This window comes from Ursus americanus, chromosome 4 (assembly GCF_024610735.1).
Source record: "Ursus americanus isolate L20-20 chromosome 4, mUrsAme1.1.p, whole genome shotgun sequence".
Classification (NCBI taxonomy): Eukaryota; Metazoa; Chordata; class Mammalia; order Carnivora; family Ursidae; genus Ursus; species Ursus americanus.
In genome coordinates, this window is record NC_142130.1 from 97357847 (window position 1) to 97375744 (window position 17898).

At 50.3% G+C, this 17898-nt stretch overlaps 1 protein-coding gene across 2 annotated transcripts in view; it reads left to right on the top strand.

Annotated features, from left to right (window-relative positions):
* The first annotated feature begins 3253 nt into the window (after positions 1 to 3253).
* Positions 3254 to 17898, top strand: part of TRAPPC10 (trafficking protein particle complex subunit 10) — an 85242-nt gene continuing 70597 nt past the window's right edge. For both annotated transcript variants that reach the window (XM_045774205.2, XM_087861842.1), the window contains exon 1: positions 3254 to 3487. In XM_045774205.2, the coding sequence (XP_045630161.2) occupies positions 3421 to 3487 (67 nt within the window). In that variant the 5' untranslated portion in view covers positions 3254 to 3420. The remainder of the gene's footprint in view (positions 3488 to 17898) is intronic.

A 17898-nucleotide genomic window follows, 5' to 3' on the forward strand; every position in this document is an offset into this window, starting at 1 on the left:
AGAGAGACAGCCAGCGAGAGAGGGAACACAAGCAGGGGGAGTGGGAGAGGAAGAAGCAGGCTCATAGCGGAAGAGCCTGATGTGGGGCTCGATCCCATAACACCAGGATCACACCCTGAGCCGAAGGCAGACGTTTAACCGCTGTGCCACCCAGGCGCCCCCCACATGCATTCTAAATCCACCCCACAGCATCACTCTGCATGTTTTAAACTGTTGTCTTTTAAGGGAACTATGGGAAGAAGAAAAAAGCATAACAATTTACGTTTACGTATTTGTTGATCGTTTCCAGAGCCCCCCTTCCTACTGTCCACCTGGTATCATTTCCTCTTACTTGGTGCCCTGCCTGCTGGCCACATTCCTGCACTCTACCTGCAAACATCTGTATCTGCCTTAATTTTTAGAGAATTTTTTTCTGGGACATGAGTTTTGAGTTAAGTATTTAAAATTCAGCGCTTGAAAGATTGATACCCTTGGTTCTCTGGTTGATACTGCCTGGCAAGAACTCAGTGGGAATTTTTGTTCTCGCTCCCCGTGGTACCACGTCTTTCCTCACTGCCTGCTCTCGGGAGATTCTGTGTTGCTTGTTAGCAGTTTGTGATACCCCTGCATCTAAGCGGCTTTGCATGCGTTCTACTGAGGTTCTGCTGAGGTTTGTTTGTTTTTTAAGATTTCATTTATTTATTTGAGAGAGAGAGAGAGAGAGTGAGCTCAGGAGCAGATGAGGAGCAGAGGGAGAGGGAGAAGCAGACTCCCTGCTGAGCAGGGAGCCCTCGATCCTAGGACCTGGGATCATGACCTGAGTTGAAGGCAGATGCTTAACGACTGAGCCACCCAGGTGCCATCTGCTGAGTTTCTTGACCAATAAATTGAGGTGTTTCACCAGATTTGTGGATTTTTGGCCATTATGTTTTCAAATAAATATTCTGCCACCTTCTGACGGCCTCCTCCTTCTGGGACTCCTATTACACGTGTGTTAGTCCACTTTATATTGTCCTATAGGTCTCTAAGGCTCTGTTCATTTTTCTTCAATCTTTTTTCTCTTTTTCAGATGGAATTATTTGTGTTGATTTCCCTTCAAGGTCACTGACTCTTTCTGCTATTTCCAACCTGCTACTAAGTCCATGGGGTGAAATTCTCATTTCAGTAACTGGGCTTTTCAGTTCTAGACTTTCCATTTAATTATTTTTCTACTTTCTCTTCCTGTGCTGTGAGTCCCTGTCTCTACTCATTAAGAGCATATTTCCCTTTCGTTCTGTGAGCATGCTCATTACAGCAGCTTTACAGTCTTAATCTGTGAGGACAATATCTGGGCCATCTGGTGGCCGGTTTCTATTGACCGCTTTGTTTCTTGACTGTGGTTTACGCTTTCTGGTTTTTTAGCTGTAGTAATTTTTTAGCATATGTTGTTCTTGTTGGCAGCTCAACTACTATCTTTATCACCTTGAGTTTGTATAGGTTTAGGGTTATGCTTGTTGTTAGGTTGGATCTGAGGAGTGTTCAAGGTGTCCGCAAGCCCCACCAACTTGGCAAGATTCGAATCTGAGTGTTGTCCGTCTTGCAGATCTTGTCAAGGTTTTGCCTTGTACTGTTTTAAGGTTGGTCTAGCGTCGACCTTATTTTAGTGTGGGGGTTGGCAACCTATGGCTTACAGGCCACATCTGGACCATGCCCTATTTTCATACGGCCCTTGAGCTAAGAATGGTTTTTATATTTTTAAATAATTGTTTTTTAAAGTCCCAAAGAAAGATGTAAGACAGAATCTGCATATGACCCACAAAGCTTAAAATACTCATCTGGGCCTTCACAGATAAAGTGGGCTGACCCCTCGGCCTATGGTCCTCCATCTAGTGTCTCAGCGAATGTCCTGGGAGTTAGCGAGGTATCAGTGAGGTCCTTCCTGTAGCCCTTCTCGACCTCTAGTCTTTGTGCCATGCTTAACTCTGTCACAGCCACTTTCTGGTAAGCCCCGTGGACCCTCATCGTATACCTGCTGAGCCCAGCCGAGGCCAAGGACTTATAGGGAACCCCCAGGCCGACTGTGGCTCTGCACCCCTCTTTAGTTCCTTCTCGGGCTCTGCCTCACAGCCTCCAAGCTGTCTGAAACTCTGCTCCTTATGCCCTCACCCAGCTACAATGCACGTGCTCCACTACCCACACATTCGGCAGCTTTGTTCAAGCTATTTCACACACACATTCGCTTTAGTTCATCTGCAGACGTTACCCCAAAACAACTTTCCTTGCACAAGAAACTTACACGCATTAAAGTAGGGCTTAATTTTGTGACGTTCCCACAACATGCCTACTCCACGGAAGGCCCTGCGTGGCTGAGTTCGGACACAAGGAAAAGGCACAGTCCCACAGTTCTAGCATTTTGCGGTTGTCACGGAGACAGGGAAGCAGCACAAACAGGAGTGCAGGCAACCTGCTGTGGAAATTCAGAAAGGGGCGGTCCGTTCCAGCCAACAGGAGGGCTGGGGGGCGTCTCCAAGACGCCTTGACAAGTAGCTGCGGTGTGGTAGGGTCCTTGGTTACAGCCAGAAGGTAAATAATCTTGCTCTACTTTATGGAGCAATATTCCTTCCTAAAACCAGTGTAACAAGAAAACCCCCGACCAGGAGTTTCGCAAGGAGTAACTGCCGTTCAGCCCAGCGGTGGGAATTAATCTGGTGCCTGGACGGTTTCCCCCGCGGCGCTAGGTGTCTGGTAAACATAACCAGGGCTACGTTCTGGGCAAACAGACCCACAGGGGTGAGCAACTGCCACGCCACTGTCCACATGCCCCTCCTTGGTGACCCCAGGGTGGTCCCAGTGTCCACGCGCTGTCAGTGCCTCTCAGGGTCACGCGAGCCCAGTGACCTGCCGGGCTGCTGTCGGTGACCCCCCAGGCTCGCGCCCGTGTCCATGTGCTGCCAGTGACTGGCGGCGGCTGCCGCCCCGCAGCCCGGACCCCGCGTACGGGGGGATCTGCACGGTGGGCAGCTGCGGCGCACCGGATCGCCAGGCGCTGGGGACGCTGCTGTGCGGGCGGTGGTGGTGTGGCTCCCGGGCCGCAGCCGCCTCGCCGGCCCGCGAGGGGTCTCCGCCCCGAGCTGCACGTGGGAGCCCCGCCGGGACGCGCCGGGCCCGCCTTCCCCCGCCTTCCCCCGCCCCCGGTGCCGCCGTCTTTCGGTCGGAGGACAGCGCCGGCCCGCGGCCGCGAGGCCTCCCCTTTAAGCCGCGCGCCCCGGAAGCGGTAGCGCGGCCGTGCCGGGGCCGGAAGTGGTGCGGCCGGCGGGCGGCGGCGGGCGGCCGGCTCGGGAGCTGCCTCGCGCGGCCGGGCGGGCCTCCCTGTCGCGGCGCCGCTCAGGCTCGGGCTGGCCCGGCGCGGCCTCGGGGCTGCCCATGGGGCGCGGGGGGCCGGGCCGGTGACGGCGGACGCCCATGGACGCCCCTGAGGAGCCGCTGCCGCCGGTGATCTACACCATGGAGAACAAGCCCATCGTCACCTGTGAGTGCAGTCGGCGCGGGAGGGGGCGGCGGCCGTTGCGGGCTGCCCGGCACCCCCGCCCCCACCCCGGCGCTCGCGGCCCGGCCCCCCGCGCTCCCGGCCCGGCCGCTTCCTGGAACGGAGGTGTGGCCGGGGCGGCGGCTGCGGCGGGCCCTCCCTGCCCGAGAGCGACCTCCGGCCGCGCCGGGACGCGCTCGCGGGCCGTGGCGGCTGCACTCGGACCGCGCCCGGCAGGCGGGCGCGCCCCGGAACGCAGAGCGGGGAGCCCGGGCCCCAGGCCTGGCCGGCGGACCGACGGCCCGCTCCGGCACACCGTGCCCTTCTATCCCGCGGGAGGGGGCTCGGGGCGCTCGGACCAAGTTTGCGTGCGCGGCCGTCTTCGCGGGCGCGCGTCTGTGCTTCCCCCAGGAAAGTGTTAAAAAGAGTGCGGCAGCTCCAGTGCCACCAGCGGGGGTAGTGGGTCGGGGCGCGCGAAGCTGCGCGGCCACGGGCGTGACAGCTGCTGGCGGAGCCGGGCTCCGAGCCGCCGCTTGCTCTGGCGGGAAACGCACTTCCAGATGCGGCTTCGAGGGTAGGGGACCTGCGCCCCCCAGAACGCCCCACTCCGCAGGGCATGGTCCGGACGGCTAGACCGATGCCCCGTGTCTGGGCTGTCAGTTCGTGTGTGCGCCACACTTCGGCACGCACAGGGGGACCGTTCCGCTGTTACAGGGAAAAATTTCCCCTAGTTTTACCATCTTTACTTTAGGATCAAATACTTTAAAAAGTACGGAGGCTATAGGCAGTGTCGAAATGTTGGCTCACATTTTGGTGTCTTGCAGACAGGTGTTTCAAACTGTTAGCATTGTAGACCTTTGACAGTATTCAGTTAATTTTTTTTCCTGTGGTCTTTCATGCTTTGAAAGGAAGCACTCTTTCTTCGGAAGAATCTGGGCACCCAGAGCCACAGCAGACTGTTGGGTGCGTCTTGAGCACGCTCCTGTTTGTGTCTTTTTTCCTTTTTCTTTTTCCACTAATGGACACACTTCTTGTCAGATCCCTGAGAAACTGTGTGTTTGAGGTTTAAGTTTGTGGCTTCATCTCGAGATGATAAACTTCCTTAGGGAATTGGGCTGTGTCTCCTCTAAATTTGGACACTGGCATAGTTCAGCAAGAGCTGCCCCCCCCCCAATATTTGTCCACAGAACGTCTTATTTCAGACATTGCACCTCATTCCACCCTCAGCCCGGGAGGACAGGTGCATGTGTGGGTCTGATCTGGACGCCCTGAAGGGGCCTTGGGCTTTCTAAGGCCTTTCCTCGGGGAAGAGGAGCCATGCCCCCGATGGTCTTCCTGTTAGGTGTCAGCCCCGGAAACACCTCCCCCAGTGCCCTGCACCTTGTGAGTGCGGGAGAACCCGCATCGTCTAATTATACGTCACACCCCTTAGCTTAGGCAGGTTTCTGCGGGCTTTCTGTAAATACATTTCTGAAGAGGAAGCTCCTAAATCTCGGACTGGGCGGTAAGCTGTTGGCCTAGTAAACAGTGATGGACACACGAGTGTAGTGTTGACTTTCATGCCCACGTGACAGACAGGGAGAGGACACAGTCCTTTCCTCCAGATTTGTTGTAGTAGCTCCTGTCTGTGGACGTGTGTCCTGGTGTGTAAAGCGCATGGTGTCAGTGTTGTGTGTTCGACAGTGTCTCTGCTGTAAAGGCCCACAGCCTCTGACTCTTTGGAGTCGCAAGAAAGAAAGTGGCTTGGGTAAACTTCCAGACAAAGTTAGCTGGGCAATAAAACAGAGCCTCTGCACGGGACAGATCTGTTGGCGTCAAGAGCTGGCTTCCCAGTTCACACTTGAAATGGCGTTTGGGGGTTTCCGTGGTTGGGGCTGCAGCTTGGGGAGGCTCTGTCCTGGTTTTGCCTCCTATTTTATCTGTTCCATTGTGTCTGGCAGGGGGGTGTTTTGAAGGGAGGAGCTGGTCTAAGCCATGGAGACAAAGAGGTAGGAAAGTTGCCTTTGAAGTATCTACCCTGAGGCTCCTTCTTCTTCCTTCTCGAATTTTTTTTTCTTTTAAAGATTTTATTTATTTATTTGACAGAGAGAGGGAACACAAGCAGGGGGAGTGGGAGAGGAAGAAGCAGGCTCTCAGCAGAGGAGCCTGATGCGGGGCTCGATCCCAGAACGCCGGGATCACTCCCTGAGCTGAAGGCAGACGCTTAACGACTGAGCCACCCAGGCGCCCCCCCTCTCGAATTTTTGATACTATGTAGGTGTTCTCTTAGTTTGCAACATTTTTGTTTTCACAGTCTGTTTACCTCTCCTGGGATACCTGGCCACCACTGTAGCCCTGTCAAATCGGGGTTTGTTCCTTCTCAGATGAGAGCCTAGTTTGTGCTGGGTTTGAGTTTTCTCCTAGAACGTAGGACCCTTTACTTTATTTAAGTGGACCTTTCTGTGGAGAATGTAGAGTGTGACTGGTTCAAGGAAATTTAGGAACCATCGACATGTGTGTCGCCATGAGAAGAATGGAAAGTCCCCAGAGACTAGGGTTAACTAGAATACATGATTACTTGGAAAGCTTGCTAAGTGATTTTGATAATATTCTTAAGCTACCTAAACATTTTGATGGCCTGCACGCCATCCGGAAGAGTTTCCGAACCTGCCGCCGAGCTGCCCCTTACAGACTGCCTCAGCAGGGGATCTGCTTAGCCCCAAGACTAGGGAAGCTAGTAAGTACCAGTGACCATCCGTAAAATGCTCGGGGTGTCAGCTGAGCAGTTAGTGGTGCTAATACTGTGATGACGTTGGGTGGTGAATTATCTACTCATAGAAGTTTGAGTATGTGTAGTATAATTTATTAATCATGAAAAGCGTACGGTGAAACCGAAAACAAATCCAGCAGATTTATTGGATCTAAATTTAAGCGTTAGCTGAGATTCTTGCTTTTCCCCCAAGCACTGGGTCAGTTCTCTGCTTTAGAATAAAGACAGGTTTCTGTTCCAAGGGTATGTTAGGCAAGACATTGTTCCCTTTCCAGGTCTCTCCTTTAGTGGACAAAGTTATTGTAATTCCACAGATTTGTGGCATTTCTTTGTTGAGTGTTGGCATCATGCTGAAAATAGAAAATGCTATCAACATACACTTGTATAGTGTTTGAAAAATCACAATGCTCCATGCAGATGATCTGATCTCACCAGTCACTTCTTAGACTGCATTGTTTATTTTTCTGGATCTCTGTATTTGGGGTTCCACATCTGACACTATACATCTTGAAGGGGGGAAAAGGCAACAAAAATAAGCAGATTCGGGATGCTTTGTACCTGGTGGAGTTTGATTTTTCCCTTGTAGGTTGACGCTTTTAAACGCGCGCATTGTTAATACCCCACCCAGCCTGCAAGTGTGGTGCTTGTGATTTAGCCACTGCCTCTGTTGTCCCAGAAAAGTCACCTAAAATGTTTTTTCTTTTTTTCTTTTTTTTTTAAAGATTTTATTTATTTATTCGACAGAGAGAGAGACAGCCAGCGAGAGAGGGAACACAGCAGGGGGAGTGGGAGAGGAAGAAGCAGGCTCCCAGCAGAAGAGCCTGATGTGGGGCTCGATCCCAGATCGCCGGGATCACGCCCTGAGCCGAAGGCAGACGCTTAACCGCTGTGCCACCCAGGCGCCCCTAAAATTTTTTTTTTTTTCTAATTGTGATGACACAAATGCAGAGCTTGGCCCATATTGAGTTCTTAAGCCAGTAGTGAATCAACAGTTGAGATGTGGGGGAAACAGTTGTCCTCAGAAACCTCAGTTGTTCCATGACTGAAGGTGCTACCAGATGCGCTTGCCTGGCTTGATTCATCGTTCGTACCTGTGCATGCTTGAAAACAGGTGGGTCTTTTATGTGGGACCCAGGGCACTTCACTGTCTCATCCTCATCTGTGAAATAGGGATGGCCATGGTACCAATCTCACAGGGTCGATACCGAATTGAAAGAAGGAAGATGTGTAAAGCGCCCAGAAGAGGAATCAACGTGCCAAACCATTAGCTGCTAGGAGTGATTCCTCAGCTTTCCTTGTTCCCAGTGCCTTTGGTGTCTCAGTAACTTTTCCTTGGCGTCTCTAGGTTAAGAAGAATACTTAATAACTCCATTTACTAAATAGTTAGGTCTAAATAATTTTATTAAGTAAGTATTATGTCCCAAGAGTAGTTACTTCAGAAAAATCATATGCATACGTTAGAAGAAACACTTTTTTTTTCATTCTTAGCTAACCGCAGTGACTTACTAACGGGCTGCTTGTACTTGTTGGACGTTGCACAACTTCTCCAGCTTGGGAGTCTGATTGGACACTGCCACCCTCTTTGTGGGTTTGTGTGTGTGTGTGTGTGTGTGTGTGTGTGTGTGTGTGGTACTTTCCTTTTATCATAGCAACCACGCTGTTTTGTGCTATAATGATGTCCTTGAAAGGAACGTAGCAGGACCTAATACTGAAACTGAATACCTCAGGTGGGGTCCAGTACTTCACCAGCATGGCCTTTTTCCTCCTAAATTCAAAATGCCCTGAATGGCCTCTGTGGGTTTGCTGTGGTACCCACGTTACTAGTGTATTAACCCAACTCCAGGGTGGATTTGAACAGATCGTGTAAAAGTAAAACGTTCCTTTTCCCTTTGAACTTTTGCTTACAGGCCTGATTTACAAGATGTGTTTCAGAATCGTTTCTAGTAAAATTTGGTTTATGCAAACGAAACTCAAGGCTCTGATTTTTAAGTTCTACTGAGTGTCTGAGATAATCCAGCATGGCAGGCCTCACAGAAGCCAGTCTTTGCCTGGGAAGGAGCGGACAGGTGGCGGGGCCCCCACACGGAGAGAGGGGAAGGGCCAAGGGGTTCGCCTTCTGTGGAAGTGTGAGTGACTGACCCAAGCACTTGTCTAAAAAAGCCTTTTGCCAGTTGTCAGAGCGTCTTTTCATGGGGATCGCATGGTGTCTTGTGTGTGGTCTCAGGATATGCTCTGATCCCCTACTGCTGCCCGGACCAGACGTGTGGACCCGACCCGGATCTGGAGGCCAGAGCAGCCGTAGAGGCCCTGGGCCCTGCGCTCCCCAGTGCGGCTCTTCCTCAGGCAGCCTCCTTGCTCCGCTGGCCTCGGAGCCGGCTGCGGCTCTCCTGCGTCCATTCCAGTCCAGTCTGCTCTGTAACTGCTCTGGACAGGACTTTGTGTGTATTCACGGTGGTTTGATCTTACGGGATATTTGGTTTTTAAATAAAAATTGATGACCTTGGGGTCATTCTTGACTCCTCTTTTTCTTTTTTTTTTTTTTAAAGATTTTATTTATTTATTTGACAGAGAGACAGCCAGTGAGAGAGGGAACACAGCAGGGGGAGTGTGAGAGGAAGAAGCAGGCTCTTAGCGGAGGAGCCTGATGTGGGGCTCGATCCCAGAACACCGGGATCACACCCTGAGCCGAAGGCAGACGCTTAACGACTGCGCCACCCAGGCGCCCCTTGACTCCTCTTTTTCTCTCACGACTGGCAGTCTGTTCACAAATATTGTTTACCTTTGATATCTGTCTTGAAGTCAGCCACTGCTCCCCACTTTTACTGTTGCTCCCCCAGACGCAAGCCACCTTTGCCTCACCCTGGGTCTGCTTCTGCGGCCTCCGGGTGACCTCCCTGTTTCCATGCCAGCTCCTTGAAGCGAGTTCTCCATGGGGTGAGGGGTGATCCCTCCAAAGGGTCCTTAGAGGCACGCATTTCTCTGCTTGGACCCTTCCAGGGCTAGCCACCTTCTCAGCATAACATTCACAGACCTTTCCGTGGGCTACCACCTTGACCTGCAAGCCTGGCCCTTACCCCACCACCAGCCTGGCTTCCTGGCTGTGCCTTAACCCCCCTGCAGCCCCCGCAGCCCGCCCGCGGGCCCCGCAGGCAGGGCTCTTCTGACCCGTCCCTGCTTCCCCCTCCCTCCAGGAGCTGCTCCCCCACCACTTCCCCGGCCCTGCTTACTGTCCGGCATACTGTCAGCTGGATTCCGTCTTCTTGACTCAGTACCCCTGACATAAACACTTGTGTTTTCTGGCTTATTGTCTCTCCACCCTGACCCAGGCTGCCTGCAAGCTCCAGAGCGAGGGTCGGGATTCTGCGGGTCCCTGCTGGGCTTCTGGCACCTGCAGCGGTGCTGGGCACGCAGTAGGCGCTCAGTAAATACCTGTTGAATAAATGAAATAGATAAATGAGTGAGCGTCTCTCTAAGGGAAGCACTGTGCTGTCTTTGATGCTTCCGTAAGTTAGAGGCTTTTGACAGCATAGAGTTATTTTCTTTAAATATGTGTCTCATCCAGCTAAGACAGCTTTGTGGGAAATGCTTGGAGAGTCTGGACCCTGATCACGCACTTGCTTTTAGGTGAACTGCTCTGTGCGTAGTCTCTTTGATACCGCAGCGTCCTCTGGGGGTTTTGAACCCCGGGACTACGTGTTAATCCAGTAAGAGAGAGCTAACTGGTATGCTAGGGATCGCATTCTTTGAACTGGTTTTTCTGAATTGAGTTCAGATGTGCTTTCTTTACTACAAGGCAGTAGAAGTTTATGCCCAAACCAAAGCGTTCTTGGGTGCCGGGTTTGGCTTCTGAGGTGGAGCAGGTGGGGTTGAAGGACCGCCAGCCTGGCGTTTGGATGAAGCCTTGAAGGAAGATGTGTGACCTGCAAAACCAACTTCAAACCTTGATTTGAAGGTTGATAAAGACGCATAAATAAAGGAAGAGTAGATTTTTAAAACAAAGAATGGAATCTGGACGTGGACTTGCTGGGTCAGAAGGTCAGAGCTGCTGGAATATTGAAGGCGGCTTCCCAGTCGCCCTGGGAGGAGCTGCGCCCCTGGTCCGCTCTCCGCAGCGCCAGCGCCGTGTGCGGCCCCGCCCGGCCCGGCCCTCCGAGTTGTTCCTCAGTCGCTCCGTGGAGCTTTCATCCGCCTACTGTGAACGTCGTCTACCACCCCCAGAGCTGTGCCGCCGCCGCCGGGGCCATCGGCCCGTCTCCATCCCCTGCCAGGTTCCCTCGGGCTCTTTGGTAGGCCATGCCTGCTCCCACCCCCAGGCGTGGGCAACCTCTCCTCTGCTGTCTCTCCATGTTGGTGTTTTCTAGACGTTTCTAGACGTGAGATCATGTGGCATGCAGTCTCGTGGCTGGCTTTTCTCACTCAGCGCTGTTTGGAGGCTCAGCATCCTCCTGTGGAGGTCGTGCCGTCCTCTGTCGTGTGTTCCTTCTTTCATCTCTGGATGGTCCACCGTCCGGATGGACCCAGCTTGTTTATGTCTTCAGTCCGTGGGTGTTTGGATTGTTTCCACTCTGGCTGTTTTGAGTAATGCTGATGGGAGCATTTGCACGCCTGTGTGCGGGCACGCGTTCCCGTTCACGCGAAGGTTCTTAGGGGCAGAGTTGCTGCATTGGATGATAAGCTTATGTCTGACTTTGTAAGAAATTGCCAGATTGTCTTCCCAAGTGTCTGTACTGCTTCACATCCCCACCAGCAGTGGATGAGGGTTCCGGTGGCTCCGTATTCCGTGGACACACACTTGTCTGTCTTTTTTATTGTAGCTATCCCAGCGGACATGAAGCGGTATCTGATTTTGGTTTTAATTTGCATTTTCCTCATGACTAGTGAGATTGAGCATTTTTGCCTATTCTTATCAGCCATTTGTATATCTTCTTTAGTGAAATGTTTATTCAGGTATTTTGCCCATTTTTAAATTAGAGTATTGAGTTATAAGAGTTTGTGATATTTGCTGATACATGTCCATTATCAGATCCATGGTTTGCAAATACTTTTTCCTAATCTTTGGCTGTCTTTTAATTTTCTTAGTGCTATCTTTTGAAGTACATTTTGAATTTTGATGAAGTCTAGTTATCAATTTTTTTTCTTGTGGATTGTGCTTTTGATATTATATCTAGAAGCTTTGTCTAGCCCAAGGTCCTTGTAGTTGTTTGGGGGTGCATTTACCTGATGATTAGTGAAGTTCTTTTTATATGTTTATTGATGATTGGACCTCTCGTGAATTATGTGTTCAGCTGTGTTTCTTCGACATTTAAGAGGTATAGCCAAAAACATGTCTAAAACATGAATTGGAATGGCATTAGGAAAAAATGTGCATTCTATTTTTGTATTTTATACCATATGCATTAGTTTCCTACGGCTGTTGTCACAAATTATCAGAAACTTGCTGGTTTAAAACAAGGGAAATATATTCTGTCACAGTTCTGGAGACCAGAAGTTGAAAGTCAAGGTGTTGGCAGGCTGTGTGCTCCCTCCTAGGCTCCGGGGGAGGGTCTTCCTGACTCTTCCAGCTCCCAGCAGTCCTTGCGGCTCCTTTGGCTCCAGTCTCTGCCTGTCTTTACACGGCTACTCTCTCTGCATTTGCCCTCCTGTCCCTTATCACCACACTTGTCACTGGATTTAGGGCCCACCCAGATGATCTGGGGTGATTTCATTTGAGATCCTGACCTTCATGACATCTACAAAGATGCTTTTGCCAGATAAGGCCCCGTCCACAGGTTCTGGGCGTCGGGCGTGGGTAAGTCATTTGGGGGCCGCGTCCCTTCCCTACACCACAGCGTCCGCGTGGGCGTCCTGGCATGTAGCAGCCAGCACTCGTGGCGCTTCTCTGGTTTTATATCGCTTCTGTCTTTAGAGGTTTGTTCTTGCTGAACTCTTGCCCAGGGGAATGAGTCCTCGGCGCCTGGGATTTGGGGCTCAGATGTTGACACAGGTGGGATGATCTCTTTGAAATAGTGAACAGGTTTTGTAATCTCTTCCCTTGATTATTTTCCCCTAGGGAAACAAATGCCTTTTTTTGGCTTCTTGCACTTCTGTTCCATAATGTTTTGTGCCTTCGTATTATTTTAGGCCCTTGTTTGCAAAACTAAAAAAAAAAGTGAGTAGAGAAATTATGAAGAAACTGACAACAGATTTAGACCTTGGTTTCACCGGGAACTGTTGCATGTTTGGAAAGTTTTCTTGTTTTTAACAGATCTGTTTAGCATTTGGAAGCAATTGCATATATTTTAGAGCTAAAATTTTAGGTAGAGCCTTGGCGCTAATAATAACCTGTTTGGGTAGTAATTTTTACTGCTCATAGCTCACCGTTTATGGGCACTTCTAGATCAGCTGGATCAGTTAGTAAGTTTTTAAGCATGGAGGTGAACAACAGGATGGTCCATCAGAGGTCATTTTGAAGATAAAGACCCAAGGGCCAGCTCCGCTGTGCTTGACCCCTCAGTATGTGATAGGGCAGCAAGGATCAGCATTGAGGTGCCTGACTCCTCCTCTGCCACGACTTTACCAAGCAGTTGGGGAGGCAGACACCATCTGCCCACATGGAAGGGAGGGGAACTTGTCCCTAAAATTACCCCCTGGAGAAAACCTTTGCCATAGAGTTAAGTAAAATAAAAATCTCGCTTTCTTTGGTTTAGCAGTCTAAGAACCGAATCAGTCAGCCACACTAGACATCTCCAGTATAATCTTACTGGTTCTAAAATTGCATTCATATCCTGAGAACATAATCTGACAGCCAGCACTGCCATTACCTCCGCTTTCGGGTGTCCTGTGCTCCGGGACCCTGGGTTGTTTGGTGTAGAATACGAAGGGGTCCGGTGAGGCGCCCCGCTTAGCAGGTGCACAGTGTGCACCTGGGCCGGCTGGGCACTGTTGTAGGGGTTTGGGTTCCATCCACCAGCAGAGGCCCCAGCCCTGGTAGAGCTTCCAGTCCAGTGAGAGGAGGGACGCAATAGGCAAAAATAGCGAATTATGTAATGAGTGATAAGTGCTGTGGAAGAAAGGATAAGGAAGTGGAAGAATTGTAGTGTTTCACACTTTTTGTGATTGAAGCTTGCAAATGTGTGCAAAAGTAGAGCAGAATAGTGAAATCCCACAGCAGCTGGGAGAATTGGCTGGTCTTGCTTCTCTCTACTCCGCTCCCTCCGATCCTGTGCTCTTCGGAAGCTGATCCCAGGCGTCACATCATGTACCCGCACGTGCGTGTGTTACGGGCTGAAGGTTTGTCTCCCCTCCCCGCAGTTCGTGGGCTGGAGCCCTGATGGCCAGTGTGACGGTATTTGGAGCGGGGTCTTTGGGCAGTGAACCGGCTGGAAGAGGACGAAGGCCGGGCTCCGAGGATGGAGCCAGTGGCCTTATGAGAGGAGGAAGAGCCCGCTCCCTTCCTCCTCACGCACATCCAGGAAAGGCCCAAACAAGAAGACATCAGGTACCTGGAACTGAATGGGCAGCACCTTGCTCTCGGACTTCCGGGCTCCAGAACTGGGAGAAAACGAGTTGGTGTTGGTGAAGCCACTGGTCATGGTATTTTGTCCCGGCAGCCCGAGCAGAGACAGTGTGTGTCCCTCAAGGCAGTGTATCTCTGAAAGATCAGGACTTTTAAAAACATAACTGCAGAGCCTTTATCACATCTAAAAAATTTTCCCTAATATCAAATATTCAGTGTTTACATTTTCAGTGTATCTTCAATGTCTATTTCTTTTAAGCTCTTTGAATTAATTAGTATCCAAATAAGGTTTCAAGATCGTGCTGTCAGTCTCTCTTCAAATCTCAGGTTTCCGTCCGTCTCCCTTTTGTTCCTGGCAGTTTACCGAGGGGCCCAGGTTCTGTCCTGTGGCCGTGTCGTGCTCACTGTCCCCACTTGGCCAGCTGCGTCCCGGGGTGTCCTCTGTCTTCGGGGTTCTGTGTCTCCTCGAAGGTGGTCCTTGGAGCCAGAGGCTGGGTCAGGTTCGGGTTGGATGTTTTTGGCAAGACTGTCTCCCAGCTGCTGGTGGTGTGCGGACTCTGCTGGTGTCTCTCCGAGGAGAGCGCCGTTCTCCTGTGGCTCATGCCCTGTGGGGTGCAGAACGGTGAGATTCTAATGTTACCGTTTCGTCTTCGTTTGTTAGTGGAAATGTGTCTGTAAAAAGTGTGTGTGGGTAGGCGCCTGGGTGACTCAGTTGGTTTACGTCTGCCCAGGATCCTGGGATCAAGCCCCGCATGGGGCTCCCTGCTCCCTGGGGAGTCTGCTTCTCCCTCCTTCTCCCTCTGCTGCTCCCCCTGCTCGTGCTCTCTCTTTCTCTCATTCTCTCAAACAAAAAGCTTTTTTTTTAAAAAACGTGTGTATGTGTGTTCCTTGTTTATCTAGTGTGGTTTGAGTAGGAAAGGCGGACTAGATGCCTCACTCACTTCCGCTGTATAGCTCTTCTCAGAGCTGGTTCACTCCGAGGGAGTAACCCTCCAGGGGTGATCAGTTACCCTTTTTTTTTTTTTTACGCATCATTATGAATTTGAGGATTTATTTTTTTTATTTTTTTATTTTTTTTTAAAGATTTTGTTTATTTATTCGACAGAGATAGAGACAGCCAGCGAGAGAGGGAACACAAGCAGGGGGAGTGGGAGAGGAAGAAGCAGGCTCCCAGCGGAGGAGCCTGATGTGGGGCTCGATCCCATAACGCCGGGATCACGCCCTGAGCCGAAGGCAGACGCTTAACCGCTGTGCCCCCCAGGCGCTCCTGAATTTGAGGATTTAAACCTACCTGCTTTGTTTCAGTCCGTGGCTGGTGCTGCCCTTACTGACGTGCGGTCAGTTGGCCTCTGAGTTCTGGAATCTTTGTTAGTTTCTTTGCTCTCTGCTGTGTTAACATGTTGCAGACTCATTTCCAGCCTTGGCCCTGGAGTCAGCCATTTCTCCAAGGAGCTCTGCTTCTTTTCAGTGGAAAAGGTTTTTTAAGGTCTACGTGCTTGGGCTGCTGGCTGCTGCTGGGTCTTCTTTCCACAGGGCAGAGGTAGGAATTCAGAGGTCAGGTACACCGTAAATTCACAGTGGTCTTTGTGATTCAATTTCAGGACCTGGGCGTTTTAATAAACTGCTGAATCTTCTGTATTTTCTTTCTTCCCGTTCTGTGGATTCTTGGGCACAACAGAGGTAGGACGTTCTCAAGCTGGAGCTGCACCAGAGCCCCTTAGTGAGCTTGTTGGAACCTGATGCCAGCCTCTACCCCCGCTTCTGAATCCTCGGGCCAGGCTGGGCCAGGGAATAAACATTTCTCACAAACCCCTAGCGGATGCTGCAGGTCCAAGGAGCCCTTATCCCACCGCATTTAGTCTCTGTCACTCCGCCGTCAACAGTGACTCGTGAGCACAGATTTAAAATGCTGTTAGTGGTTCTCTGTGGCATTTGGACATCTCCCACCAGGAGCACCCAGTCCGAAGGCCAGCCTTGCTCTTTCTCTGTGGCTATGCTGCCAGCCGCACATGCATTGAACTCCATTTGTTTTATTTTTTTTCTGATATTTTTAGGGAAAGCTTTTTTAAAATTTAACTTTGTTTTGTAATTATATAAAATATTACATGCTTTCAAAACTAAATCTTCCAAGCAAGGTATGTAGCGTAGATTTCTGTCCTCTCCACCCTGACCCTTCCCTCACCTAAGTATTCTCCTTACATAAAAAAAAAAAAAAATCCATACACATTTGTACTTCCCTTTCTTAGATAGGAGATTACAGACCAAGACACACCACCCCCCCCCTCGCTTTTTCTCTCAACATTTCCTGGAGATCTCTCCTGTTGCCTTTTACAGTCCGGTGGCACTTTGTTATGTGGATTGTGGATGTTCTGTGGTTTATTCTGTTCCAGTCCTGTCCTTGGAATTTGAATGGTTTTGTCTTTTGCTCTTTGAGATAGTCCTGAATCAGATAGTCTTTTGGTGTGTCTGTTGGGATGGATTCCTTCAGAGATTGCTGAGGCTGTGGTAAACCCGTAATTTTGCTAGGTATTACTAAATTCCCCTCCGTAATGGTAAGCCTTTCGGAAGCTGCAGCTAGACCTCACGGAGAAGGTGGTCTTTGGCAACTCTTGGGGCAAAGAGCGGTTTTAGAAACCGGTCTCTCCAGAGCCCCAGGGCAGGGGAGGGGCTGGAGCAGGCAAGATCTCTTGAACTTGTAAATGCTGTGATTGAAACTGCTACAATCATCCTGTATTTTCTTTTTTTGCAAATCTGTGAACTGTTAAGGGCTCATTCTCCAGTGCTCTTACAATTCGATGCGCTCGTCTAGTCCTTCGTTTTCTGTTTCAGCCCCTCTGTGGAGGTTGTATTTGGTCCCTGAGCTCCAGAGAACGGGACTGGTGGCCTCTAGAAGCGTTCACTTAAACCTTTGGTACTCTTGGTGCGCGCTTAGTTGTCTTACACGTTGAAAAAGAAGACGACTTTGGGACTACATATCTTGTGATTGGTCTCTGTGTATTGGCTTTGGTTCCTTTTCTGCAAACTCCCACGGTATACAATTCGATTATCGCTAACATATACTGTACTTTTTCCCCTTTGGTCACACCCCGGGGGTAGTAATTGTTACAGAGACTGGCTATTGGGAGAGAGAGAAGCAGTGTGGGAGGGTGGCCATGTGCACGTGGTGCCACCCTAAGGGTCAGGGGCAAAGCTGGAAGCCGGATGGAGCAGGCATAACTTTACTGCCAGCAATGAGATGGCAGGACATACTGCCATGGGATTGAAAACGGCCGTTTTGGCAGAACAGCTGACAATCAGATAAAGGCAATCCCCATCATCCCTGTCATGTTGACTGTAGGAATTACTTTTCTTTCAGCTTGGCCTCTACAGTACAGAGCTACAGGAGGGCTCACTTGTTTCTTCTCAAATACGTGCCTTGTGATGAAAGGATGTGTGTATACACAGAAACGGGGATCCGTTGCCCAGTCATTTTAGGGCACAGACTGAGCCTTGGCTTCTACTTCTAGAATCTGGATAACATCTGGATCTTGTTTGTTTTTTCTCATGAACCTCACTCCCTACCTCCAAGCCCCAAATGGGAAAGCCTTTTATGTGCAGATACTGTGGGAGGACCACTGGGAGGGTTTCCATATTCCATGATGATGCATTTGGTATTAGTTTTCCCCGTGAAAGAGCTACCAGTTGGAAGTGTTAATTAATTTTCATTACTGCGCTGGTGTTAACACAAGAAGTACGGCAAGTAGCCTTACCCGTGACCGAGCGGCTGACGGACCCCCAGCTTGTGACCTTGGGAGTTTTCATCGTTCATTTGAGAGTCTGTTGTGCCAAAAGCTGTCGAGCAGTTCCTTCACGTGGGGTCTGTGGGCAAGTCCATGCATCGTTAGGGGCTAGGGTCAATGACAGTGCTCTCTTTAGCCCTGTTTTCTTTTCTTTTTTTTATAATAATTTTTTATTATATTATGTTAGTCACCATACAGTACATCCCCGGTTTCCGATGTAAAGCTCGATGATTCATTAGTTGTGTATAACACCCAGTGCACCATGCAATACGTGCCCTCCTTACTACCCATCACCAGCCTATCCCATTCCTCCACCCCCCTCCCCTCTGAAGTCCTCAGTTTGTTTCCCAGAGTCCATAGTCTCTCATGCTTCATTCCCCCCTCTGATTAC